Genomic DNA, 13505 nt, shown 5'->3' on the forward strand with positions numbered 1-13505 from the left:
TTCCTCGTTCTGTTTCCTGGACTCATAACACATTTCTCTAACCACACAGTTGTGTTTGTCTTCACCTCAGGGCGTCAGTAACTGTCATGTCCCAGCAAGCCCTGAACGTTTGTTCGCTGTACGCCTGCTCTAAATGTGAGAGCACCGCACTGAGAAATGTAAACTACGGTTAGTAGAGCCAGGCCAGAGCTGTGAGGAGACTTTTTCAGTCGCTATCCAGATTGTGCGCACCTACCAACGCATTTCAGAGTCGTGTAGTCACCCTGCTAGTTTCGTATTACTCACATTCCAAGTCTCCTTTTCACCTTTAATTGTAGGGCCCTCGGCAGGAGCAGGAGTGGCTTTTGGTGACCTCAGGGTGCGCCCTGAGCGGCTGACACGCAGAGCTGCGTAATGATCGAAGGAGAGCGCATAGGTGGGATCTGGGACAATGGGTGTGTAGCGACGGTACACACAACCAAACAGCCAAAGAAGAACATCGCCTAGACTTCTTCTTCTTCTTCTTCTTGCTTTCTTTTAAAAATAAAAATAAGATGTCTAAGCGAGTCAGACCCGGCTATTGCCGGCAAGAAGTCAACAAAACCTCATGGGAAGTGCCGGAGCGGTACCGGGACCTGAAGCAGGTGGGGACCGGAGCGTACGGGACGGTATGGTAAGTGAAAATCAAAACAAAAACAAACGACGCTTCGACAACAGATCGCACTACTGGTTTTTACATGTGGAGCGCGATAACAAAGGGAGCCACGGAACAGATGGTGACATACAGGCAGCCGCACTCCGCCGCAGACAGACAAAAGACAAAGTATCTGCGCTCCGCTGAACACATGCTGCTCCACTTCCTTATATGATGGAGACACTTGCGCCGATATCATCACTTCACCTCGGCCATCCTTACATCTCCAGTCATCTTTAATAGCATTAAACCGGGAGGAATGCATGAGGGGCTGCTGGGTAATACAGGCGAGCTCACCCAAGTTTACTGATAACCTACACACCGAGCTGCTTTTCAGGCACCTTGAGCGTCTCGCAGCATGCGGCCCTTTGTTGTAAATGATTGACTGTGTGGGCGGATACTGAACTGCTCTGACCGACTGAATGCAACTTAATAACACATGAACAACTCTGAAGAAATGTGGTCGGACATAAGCTGGAGATGGAGCCGCCTGCTACAGCCAGGCATCACATCTGGATGTAGCAGATGAGGGGGGGGTTGGGGGGGCAGACCAGGGGGCTTTGTTTGTTTGTGTGTGTGTGTGTGTGTGTGTGTGTGTGTGTGTGTGTGTGTGTGTTGTTGTTGTTGTTGTTTTTGGGTGTAGCCACAGGTTTGAGCTATTCCTGATCAGAAGATAAGGAAGTCAATTTTCAGGTGTATACTCAGAGAAGATCAGACGTTCAGAGTAATATCCCTTTTTTTTCTCAGACCAAAGGGAAGTTCATGGACTGGACTATCATTATTTCCTCATACTAGTCATTTCACAGATAACCTGGTGTTCTTTGGAAGGTGTTGTCTCATTTTGTCTCACACACGCTCTGAAATGTTCCTGCCCTCAGCTCAGCAGTGGACTCCAGAACAGGAGCCAAAGTGGCAATCAAAAAACTGTACCGACCTTTCCAGTCCGAGCTCTTCGCAAAACGGGCCTACAGGGAACTGAGGCTTCTCAAACACATGAGACATGAGAATGTAAGATGTAGCACAAACACTGCAGGATTATTTCTCTTTAGCTCTAACTGTATTTTCCATATAGAATGATGACATTAGAAGATATCTGTGTTAAAAATGACCTAAGGAACAAAGGACTATGTCCACTTGGGTGATATATGTATATATTTTTGTCCGATGCAGGTGATTGGCCTATTAGATGTGTTTACTGCTGACCTCTCCCTGGACAGATTCAATGATTTGTAAGTGCACTTAATGCCCCCTGCCAATGCTGTGAGACTGCATTACTCTGTTCTACTGACACACAAGTTTGTTTCAAAGTAGCAGTATTCTGAGTTCTGATGTTTTTTCTCTGCTTCTTGAAGTTATCTGGTGATGCCATTCATGGGGACAGATCTGGGGAAGCTGATGAAGCTGCAGAGACTGTCCGAAGAAAAAATTCAGTATTTGGTTTATCAGATGCTCAAAGGGCTTAAGGTGGAGAACTCTGCTTTGATCATTTATTGTGGACAATTTTTGAGTTAAATTGTTCTGTTGATTAAATCCCTGTTGTATTTTTTATTACAGTATATTCATTCAGCTGGTATAATTCACAGAGTAAGTTGTCTTTTATTTATACATATATACACTCTATGTGTGAGATAAAGAGTCATACTTTCTTATCTAATTGAAAATGGAGTTTTCAAACTCATATCCTTCCCATTTTATTACACTGTTATGACTGGGCTTTAGTATTTCTTTTGCTTGTTTGCTATGGGCTCCATGTCACAGTCATACATGGTCTGTTCAACTTTTGCAGGACCTCAAACCAGGAAATATCGCCATCAACCAAGACTGTGAGCTCAAGGTACAGACACAACCCCCTACCAGTCTTACATTTGAAAATACTTCATTTATGGTGTCTCAATCAAAAATGGACAACCTGTGTTTCTACAGTTTTCAGTGCACTCCCCAGAACTTTATTGCCAGTTCTAAATTTTTTGGCAACATCTTATTTCCAGACTTGTTACCTCGCTATGACCTTGATGTGTCTGACTCTAACCTGTTTCGCCTTGATGTTTGTTCCTGTCAGATTTTGGACTTTGGTTTGGCGCGGCAGGCCGACAGTGAGATGACTGGGTACGTGGTGACTCGCTGGTACAGAGCCCCAGAGGTCATCCTGAGCTGGATGCACTACACTCAGACTGGTAATGTAGAGCCGATTAAAAACATACTCTCATGTTGTCATGTTCAGTGCTCCCCCATTAGCACTGAATCCTTATTATTTATGATGTAGTGTGGAACTGATGTTTTATTGTACCCAAATGCCCTTAACTTAAGGCCTCTGCTTCGGCTATGATTTACTACATTTCTTAGAGTGACCTTTAAAACCTCAAAAGAACAGGCTGGAACTTGCTGTTGTTTGAATTTTTCTTAAAAATGTCTTGCACATATTTTGTAGTTGTTTTGCCCTCTGGTCTATTCAGTTCTATTCAATCAATAGAGACATTAAGACATTAGACAGACAGACAGACAGACAGACAGACAGACAGACAGACAGATAGATAGATAGATAGATAGATAGATAGATAGATAGATAGATAGATAGGTAGGTAAACTGGAGGATAAACCTCAATGCTGAGCTAGGTTTGGACTCAAGGTGGAAAGACATGGTGTTATTAACACCTGAGTTCAATGGAGCCAAATGGTAATGATAAGTACTGTCCACTAGGTGGTACTCTGTCAACACTTTATCTTATATCACAGGCACACATATCACTTGTGTACAGTGTGATGTTGTTGTAAATTCTGTAGAATATTTGAGATGTGTGATGATTTCTCACCTGTGGTTTCTGTCTCTTCCTCAGTGGACATTTGGTCTGCGGGCTGCATCATGGCAGAAATGCTGCAAGGAAAACCTCTTTTTAAAGGCAGTGACCGTATCCTTTTACCTTCCTGACCTTTTCCATTGACATTTTCAGGACTTTTAAAGAGTGAAAAGAAGAGAATTTTTTTTGTTGTTTGTTTGTTTCAATGTTACCATACAGTTCTCTAAATCTATTTGAAAGAATGTGAATCACGTTTGAACCTTGACCCCTGTTCACCAGACCTAGATCAGCTGACTGAGATCATGAAAATCACAGGAACACCAACTCAGGAATTTATATCAAAACTAGAATCTGAGGATGTGCGTGAAGAACATGCATTTCAAACAAGAACTTAAAGATACACTCCCTGGTTTTATTGTACTACCCAACTGAGCCCCGCAAATCCTCCAAAGTTTAGAAACTGGAGGCACAATTTTGGCACTAATGCAAAATCATTAGGTGTATCTTTAAGGTTGTATGCATATAAACACACACCCCTCCCATCATAATATCAATATAATGATTTAGTCAGGATTAAGTGTATTGATTTCCTCTCTCAGGCCAAAAGCTACATCAGAAGTCTTCCAAAAGTGGAAAAGAAAGACCTTCAGAAGGTGTTTTCCACAGCTAATCCACAAGGTAGGACACGCTCATCCTTTTAATTCTATCTATTTTCAGTCTCAGAGTAAAACTCTGACTTGATTTCCTGCTGCCACTCTTTCCTCTCATCTCATGTTTTTCCCTCCCTCCTCAGCCGTGTCTGTGCTGGAGCGTATGTTATTGCTGGATCCGGAGAGCAGGGTAACCGCCACAGAGGCTCTCACGCTGCCGTACTTTGCTGAGTTCAGAGAACCGGAGGAGGAGACGGAAGCCCAGCCGTATGACCATTCGCTAGACAACACAGACCTGCCGCTGGACCAGTGGAAACGTAAGGATGAAGGGGTAGAAGCTGTTAGTTTGAGTGTGGTGCAGGGTAGCCAAAAAGATCAGTAAATGACTCAGGAGATAAACCCAGAAGGATGAAAATATGACCCATTATGTTTTATTCACCATCCTGCTGTGCTTTTTCCTTCAGGTCACACCTTCACAGAGATCTTGACTTTCAAACCAGTTGTGCCAGAATCCAAGGAAACCTCACTGTAAAACACAAAGAGATGGCTGTGTAGCCTGGGACCAGAACAAACCGACATGTCTTTTTATCTTCAGCACAAGTGGGAAAACTCTTTTATCACAAGGCTTAATGAAGGCCCACAGACTTCGTTCTGTTTTAAGCACAAGCTGCTGTGTTTTTGATGACCTCCCAGTTGTGAATTTGTCGTTGTGAAATTCAGATTTTTTTTTTTTTTCAGCATGATTTTGGTCCAGTAGCTTGTCTCCTGTCTAGTATTAGACTTTTTCAGCAGTTTCTACAATGCTCAGGATGCTATGCTAGCTTTTTGGATATTCCACTAAGTGCTCAAGGCATTACATTTAAATGGGTAGCATTATTGGAGTTACTTATCCAAGTTCAATTTCAGTCTCAGTCAGACTGGTACATATAGACTACAGGAGCATTCAACCAAATACATTACTCCCTACCAGCTGGCATTTATTACAAATCCAGAAATGACAGTAGACACATTTTGCTTTGGAGAAAACAGAAATTCTTGAAGAATCCTGGAGACATTTATTGTTTGACTTCCAACAGTCATTTTTGATGTGGTAAAAGCTTAATTCAAAGGTAATAGATCGAGGACAGTGCATACTTTATTTTGTGACTGCATGACCTTAGAAGACATTTTTTGTGACGTCCTTGTCTCTGTATGTGTGTGTGCGTGTGTGTGTGGTCTCCTTGTCTGCTGTGACCTCATCATTCCTCCTAGTGGCCTTAATGATAACGACATATTACTGCTGAGCCGCCGATCATATGAAAGCCATCCCAGCAGGGTATGCACAAATATCCATATTTGAATTTCAAACCAAAAAACGTGTGTGTTGCATAAATTTGATTATGTTTATTGAAACAGAAATTTGCACAAAATGCATTTTTTATTCTGATTTGTGAATGAATGTTTCTAACACCACTCCTGTATTTTATTATTAAAGATCCTCTGAGAAATGATGCTCATGCACATGTTGTTTTCTCCCAAATAAATCTGATGGAATTTGGGTCATCATAGAATACAGAGTGAAAGCTCAGACAATACCAAGAAAACAAGATTAAATGAAGAAAATAGGATAAAACTAAGAGATCTGGGCTGTGGGGGTGGTAGCGGTTGATAATTATTCATACAAGTTTTCCACAGATTTATAAGATACTGCTGTGAAATCAACAATTATCAATTTATTTCCCCCATGCTCTTAACAAACTATTACAGCAGTTTAGTAATGTATTTCAGTGAAGTTTGGGGATTTACAAGAAACGTGTAGAAATGGGTTTTTCATTTCTTGTATGGGCTGGATCCTAAAAACTCCACTTTTAAGCCACAGAAGACAGGATTGTACAACTTTTTTCACTGGCTCATTAGTCTCTACTATGACTAGTTAAGTGGCTTGTGTGTGTGCAAAATTGGTGGGGTTCCCCTTTAAGTGATACTATTGCAGATGCCATACGAATATCCAAACTTCTTGTTGTTCAGCCACAGAAGCATTTCACTTCTGTGTTGCACATGTAAATCAACACTAGGTGGCAGCATGTAAACAAATCATGACCAGGCAGAAAGTGTATGTTTTAGAACTGTAATGTTGGCTAGTCCACCACTTTGGGTCCAGACTGAAATATCTCCACAAATAGGGGTTAGATTTCTATGCTACTTGGTACAGATATTCAAGGTCTCCAGATGATGAATAGTAAAGCCTTTGGTTATCCTTTGACTTTTCCTCTAGCTCCACCAGCAGATAAAAGATGTATCCAGCAAAGTATCTCAAAATCTAGTTGCCTGGATTGGCATGAAATCTGGTACAGACATCCACAGTTCTTGTGTGTGTTCTAACTTTGTTGACCCCCAGACCTTTTATCCAGTCCAATCACATCACATCGTATCAAAATGTCAGTTTGTCCCATCCAGTACTTCTTATTTTGATGATGAAATGCCTGTCAAGCTAATGACATCCAATAAAACGCAGTTGTACTTTGTGCTGAATGCAAATTAAGCTAACACGGTAAACTGAGACGGTGGGTATGGTAAACATTACACCTGACTTTGCATTGTCAGTGTGAGTCTGTTTGCGTGGTGATGTTAGCATTTAGCTCAAAGAACCAGAGTCATAGTAGCTGTTGTGGTGATTTATTGTACAGAAGTAAACACTGACAACCATATTTTTGTAATTAGTATGATTGATAACTTCAAGTAACAAATGTTAAATCATTCATGCAGAAAGCCTGTTTGCCTTTAGATTCTGCTCATTCCTCCACATACAGAACATTCTCCACTGGCGGGTGTTGAATTTAACAAGCTTGTCTTGAGTGACCTCCAGATCCTTGACTCCCAAGGGCAACTCCCCCAAAGATGAGCTTCCTTCCTGGGCCTGAGCTCCTCCAAACCAAACCATGGGTGTACGTTGTGTCCTCAACACACAGGACTGGGGTTCTGCTCGAAAGTTCACCGAAAAGTCAGAGAGTTCTGTTCCCTCTGCAGACAGGAAAACAGAGGGGGAAAGCACATTTTTTTTTACCCCACAGCCCCTCCTCACACACACACACACACACACATGCAAACACACACACAGTAACACATGGAAGGACTCCCTCTCTCTGTCTTGTTTGTTGACCCTGCGGTTTATTTTCAGAGCGTGTTGGATTCAAGCGGCATATTTCCTAAGACATGCACACAGAATTCATGTGTGTGTACCCATATACACAGATACGCCTGGCATGCACAGTTGAAAACACATCACATACATGCACGCATCCAGACACTTTAGACTGACGCTGACCCGGGAGGGAGTACATGTGGAATGGCAGCAATGCCCAAACACTTGTCCGACCTGGGTCACTCTCTTTTCTTTAAGTGGAATGTCAGTTATAACTGTGTTTACTTTATGCGTCTGAGGGAGGCTCATCACTGTGAATCTCACCGTGGTGAAAGGATCAACGTCGTCTTTGCTGAGATTCCTCATCTTGTGCCACTCCTCGGTGCTAATTTTGGTTCAGGCGTATGAAAGATTGGAGTTTTTTTAGCAGAGACAGAGCTTGGAAACTTTTCAATTCGACTCATTTGTCTCACAGAAGGGAGTCTGATAGCTAATCATTGGATAAATAAGAGCCAACGCTATCACTGTGAGAGCAAAAACTCAGCTCTTTATTTCCAATCCGAGCTCATCAGCTTTAATTGAAATGAACCACAACAACGGGGCATCATGAGGGACAGTGTGTTTATTCTCCAAATAATTTGTGCTGTCATGTCCTTGCTGGAGATCAAATAAACAGATAAACAGAGCAGTTTTACCAGGAGGCCGAATAAAAATCTGTCAACTCGCTGAATGCCCTTGTCTTTGTCTATTTGCAGGTTTTTACACTGATTTATATTTTTACATAGCTGGTGTATCTGTGTACATGATGTTCATCATGTGACCGTTTGCTTGATTCCAGATGTCAGTTTGGATCTGTGCTGCTGCTGCTCTGTGTCCAAGTTTACAGAAGTCTGCTTTTCCTCATATATGGCTACATGCGTCAGGGATGCTGTTAAAAAGATATATTCTTGATGAGAGCAGTAACTTTTTTAGCACATGCATGTGCAACTAAACAGCAAGAAAAGTCTATTTTATTGAGCACCAAATGTGGATTTAGTTTTATTTCTGGGCATGCTGTTCAACAAGTCCGGTTCAAAAAATAGTTTCCACATTCGAAAGAGAGGAAGCGATGCTTAATCATTTCCCAAACTTAGCAAATTTATATGTTTTCTATTTGTTTGCTTTAGTGAATGAATGCTTGCGTTAATAGCTTTCCAGCTTGTGTTATTTTGGTTGTGTGTCTGTCCCAGTGTTTGTTTGTGTGTATGTGTCGCTCAGCGGGTGGGTGCATGTGTGAGGTCAAGCTGAACTCCCAGTAAAGTGAGTCACGTGTTGGGACATACTGTAGCAGAGGGTTTCTCCGTCTTCATTTCTGTCTAACTCTCTCACCCTTCTCCCCTCAAAGCTTTTTTTTTTTTTTTTTACATTTTTCCACGTGCCTGAGCCTCTATAGTATCTCTGCTCTGATCTGTGCGAGATGTATACAGAAGCACACGTGTCTGTGGGAGCCTTCAGGAGGAGAAGCGGGACCTGCCGGGCAAACTGTGGAGGAAATTCCACAGGCTCACATGGAGCTGGTGAGCCTGCCGAGGGGGGCACCAGGACTCGCCTGGGTGAAAAACGGAAGTGTATCAGGAGGTTTAGGAAGTAATAATAAGGCAGGGAGAGAGGGAAAGATTGGAACAAAGAGAAGAACATGGGGATGTCAGATCAAAAGTTGAAGGACAGGAAAGAAAAGAGGGGCGGATGAAAGTAAAGGAAGAAGAGATGAAGAAAGAGACACAAGAGATGCAGAGAGAGAGAGCCTATCTCAGCCAGAAGGGCCAGTTTAGTTTACATTATCTCATTCATTAGCCATCCAACCACTGTTTGAAGACTGCTGTGGAATATGCATTGCAAAAAGCGCATGCCACAGATTGTGATCCCTCTCCCAGGACAACTCTCTGTCCATCTGTGCTGTGTTGATGTACGGGGTCGTAGTTAGAGAGGCTCTACACTGCTGAAGAGCACTCAAACCCCTCTGACCCACAGGGGCGACAGGAGCCAGCTGCTGAACTGAGACAAACGACTATAGTTTGCTTTTAAATTGAACACAATAAGGAGTCGAATATAACTTACTTATTAAGAGTTCCAGCACATCTAATAAGCAAATGATTGAACTGTCTGTATCTTTTTGTCAGTTTGTCATTTTCTGATTAAAAGTGTAACTTGTTCTCAAATGTTTTCTGTGTTGCTGCATTTAGTTGCTGCTGGGAAGATTCAGCATCTGGGACTTTTTGTAGTTTTTTTTTCTGCTGAATTGCAACCTTTTTAATGAAAGAAATAACTAAATCATAAAATGAATATTTTATCTCACCAATAACTGCTCATTGTTTGTCTCTTGGATTTGATTTTCTGTCCTCACAGTATATTAATAAATCGCTGTTTGACAGCCATCAAAGCACAAATGGAGCATGGAGGAGGTTCCCACCTCCATATATTAAACAGCCTGCTTTTGAAACTGATCAAAATAGTCAATACCCAGACCCAGACTGCCACACAGTAACAACTACCAAATATATAATGATGACAAAATATGAAGAGATGATAGATGATCTATTGTAAGCAGGTTTTAGATATCTAAAAGCTGATTTCCAGAGGTTTGTGCTGGTGGAGAAAAATAAAAAATAAAATACACTAAATGATTTTGTTAAAACATGCTGATGAAAGAGGATTACTTTGTTTTGTTTTCTTTTAGTTCTGAGTCCTGCCCACATATCGTCCTCCATAAATGAGACTGGGCAGCCTCTATGTAGCTCAAATGGTGAAACCAGGCAGAAAGAGTCCGTAAATCAAACGCTGCTGCTCATAAAGCTTATTACTGTGAAATAATAATAAGTGGAGGCAGATCAGATGAGCCTATCAACATTTTTAATCAATTCATCTTTTCTTCCATCAGGATTCTGGCAGTTGTCAAAAGAGACTTGTTTATGGAGATATTAGTAAGTAAATCAAACTGAAAGGTATGGGGCAAAAATAGGATACTAATGAGAAGTGAGGGAGACATGTCCTCAGTGGAGACCATGCCCTTGATTGCACACAATTTGTAGTAACTGGCTACAACATGGAAAAATGGTGAAAATGCTGATTAATCCCTGCTGTTTCCCCCCATCAAAGCTATCAAATTAAGCTACATCCCAAAAATGCTGATTAGGTGCAGAAGCAAATAAAGACCTTTACACTTAGTGTGAACAGAGCAGTTTACTCACTTACTTTTTACATTTCTTTTAGCACTTTGGTTAGCTCTCATAGGACAAAATTCACTTCCGCACAGTTGTAATTCTTGATGTCATCAAAGAACCCCCCCCAAGGCTTCAAAGGTGGCTGTTAAAAGTTTGTAGTTTCCTCACAGACAGAGAACAGCAGCTTGAATTCATTCTGTTAAACTGGATTCCACTGATGACAAGCTTTCATGGTGGAGAAAGAAAAAGGGATCAAAACACCCGCAAGAATTTCACAAACATGTTGTATAATCCACTTCTTCACTGTCCATCTGCAAGCTCAGTATGATCTCTTTCTCCAATTTCCCAGTGTGGGATCAATAAAGTTGATCTTATCTTATCCTGAGGGAAACCAGAAGCCTCTCCTATATCCACATACACTATGTGTCCTCATGATTCCCTGCAGGTGAGCTCATCATAAGGTTTGAGGTAAGCGTTACAAAAGATCACTTACATAACTGTTTGACCACACTCAGCCTCAGATGATAAATCCTGATTGATTTTATGGTCAAGTGGGCACAGGACCTTTGCGGTGACCTCAGCGGTGACATCACCATGGGGTCACAGCTTCCCCAGTGTTATCCCTCACTACGGGCGATAAACCAGGCAAGACAAGTGCTCCGGCTGAATCATGGGTAGGACCTGGCTCCAAGGTGAGAGGTCACAGTATATCACGAGCCCTTGTGTTTCTCTTTTTGTATCGGTGGGGGGTGGGGGTTGGGGTGGGGCTGCTTCTGCGGCTGGGTCAAGGTTAGAGGGAACGTGAAATGCCACGCAGAGGGAGCAGGAAGGGATCATAGGCAGAAAATATGGCAAGATTAGAAAAATAAACAGGCGTTTGCTTTAAAGTCCCTACCTCGTATGCTTACATAACAGAGTATTACAATATAACACCTAATGTTATCCAGATTTCAATTACTTATCTATGAGCTGAGTAAATGCCAGATTGCTTCTATTGTGTTTCCCCTGCTAATGAAATGATAAATTGTGCTCCTCCGGTCACCATGAGCAAGGTGAAACACACAGCCACCATGAAGGCTGAAAAATAAACAGGCATTATCGCACAATGGTGGATGAAAATGTACCCAGAAGTCAAAGCCCTTAAAGACGGTTATATAAGCCTTCAAAACCTTCTGAGTCTCCCCAGCTTGATGTGTTTAGGACTGATGATTGCTTTCAGTTGTACAGCCTTTACTGGGAGAGTGAGGCGAAACAGAAACCGTAGCATTTTTTCCCTTACTAAAACCCATCCTTGCTGAATTAAGGAAACTCTCGCAGACGCACATGCATCAGCGGTATGGCAGAGAACAGAGCCGGCCCTTTTTTTTCCAAGGGGGGTTGATAGTGGTGGTGAGGAATGTCAGCATCTGTGTTGGGGATATTTTCTGTTTTATAGCTGTTTTCTCAGAGATGCCAGCGAGTGCTGTGGTGAGAGAGCACACGGACTGGGCTGCAGTGCCAATCTCTCTACCTCATATCTGTCCACGTGGGGAGGAGATACCAAACCAGACATAGTTTCTAAATCTAGTCACCACAAGTTAATAAAAAGACAGTGTTGTGTTTTCTCTGTGTTATTCGCAGTTTCTTTTTGTTCCTACAGTATCCATGTTTATGACTCTGCTCTCGTTTATAAGTCCTGCTCTCATGACAGGATGCCGGGTATCTGGTTGCTCTATAAATACCCACAGTAGAAGTCATGTTTTTCTTCTGTATAAGAAGTATAGAGGATCTTATTACATGGTACAATACATCATGTAATTGCTTTGTAAGCAAACTTTACTGACGTGACCCAAAGGGAGTCACAGCAGAGGAAATGGTGCGGTAAAAGAGAGGCACGATTGATAAAAATAATCTGTTGGAATTACGGCAAAGACTCAGTTTTCCTCTCCAGGGTTTGGTCTGTCTGCTGAAGTAGGCTGCAGTTTTTGGCCAGACTGAGCCATGTTTCACAGAGAGGTCTGCCTGGTAGAGTGGATGCTCCCCTGTGAAGAAAAAAAGAGGGATGAGAGAGGAAGGTGTTTGCGGCAGATGTGCAGGGTTTTTCTGACAGGATGTTTATCAGGAATGCTGTGGGGTGACCCCAGTCCACTGTAGCCATACTATAACAGACCAGTGATGATGTGGTTAAAATACATTACACTCTGGTGGCCTCTTTACTCTCCCTGTCAGACTGAATGTGGTGGGTTATGGCAGAATACTAAACCTCTAAATAACCTTATATAGACTGTCTTATATTCTAAAGTAATAAGTTAAACTGGCCTGTTGGATACTTTGTTCCGAACTCTATATCCCACAAATTATCCAAACCAATTTTAACAGAAAAGTTTGACATTTTTGGGATATTTGCTTATTTGCTTTCTCACCAAAAGTTTAATGAGGAGCTTGATGCCACTTTCATGCCTGAATGGCAACTTTGGTTGCTGGCTGGCCAAACCTAGCTTAGCACAGAGACAGGAAACAGCTGGGTCCGTCTGGAGGTCAGAAAATCCTACTAGCACATCTAAAACTCACACATTGTATTGGCTATTGTTTATTTATTTGCACAAAAACCAAAGGAAAACAACAACACTTTGTGTTTTTTACAGGGTTGTGTGCTACACTGTTAGCCAAGTGTTCTGAGTGTCAGCTGGTTGCCTGGCAACCTAACAAAAATCGTTTGGCACACTATTCAATCAAACTGAATTTTATTCACACTACAAATCACAACATAAGTTATTTCAGGGCATTTTCATAAAGAGCAGGTCTAGACCACACTGTGTGAAATGTTATTTACAGAGACCCAACAATTATCACCTTGAGCAAGCACTTAGAAAAGAAAAACGTCCTTTAAAGAGGCAGAAACCTCGAGCAGAACCAGGCTCAGGGTGGCAGCCATCTGCCTCGGCCGGCCCGGTTGAGAGAGAGAGAAATAAAAGGGAACATAGAACAAAGCAAATTCCACTTAAAAATGAAAGGCAATTCTGATGATAATAGTGATGGTAATAATGGTAATAGTAGCAGCAAGTGCAAAGTTTTGTTTTTACACTC

General features: G+C 42.0%; 1 protein-coding gene across 1 annotated transcript; it reads left to right on the forward strand.

Moving 5' to 3' along the window:
- Positions 1 to 115: 115 nt before the first annotated feature.
- mapk12a (mitogen-activated protein kinase 12a) lies at positions 116 to 5608 on the forward strand. The gene is made up of 12 exons (XM_018664210.2): positions 116 to 652; positions 1552 to 1681; positions 1844 to 1902; positions 2026 to 2137; positions 2228 to 2257; positions 2460 to 2507; positions 2733 to 2847; positions 3508 to 3579; positions 3748 to 3827; positions 4068 to 4146; positions 4262 to 4435; positions 4583 to 5608. The coding sequence occupies exons 1-12, from the start codon at positions 534 to 536 to the stop codon at positions 4648 to 4650; spliced, it is 1086 nt and encodes a 361-aa protein (XP_018519726.1). The 5' UTR covers positions 116 to 533; the 3' UTR covers positions 4651 to 5608.
- The last annotated feature ends 7897 nt before the right edge of the window (positions 5609 to 13505 follow it).

Source organism: Lates calcarifer, linkage group LG10 (genome assembly GCF_001640805.2).
Source record: "Lates calcarifer isolate ASB-BC8 linkage group LG10, TLL_Latcal_v3, whole genome shotgun sequence".
Classification (NCBI taxonomy): Eukaryota; Metazoa; Chordata; class Actinopteri; family Centropomidae; genus Lates; species Lates calcarifer.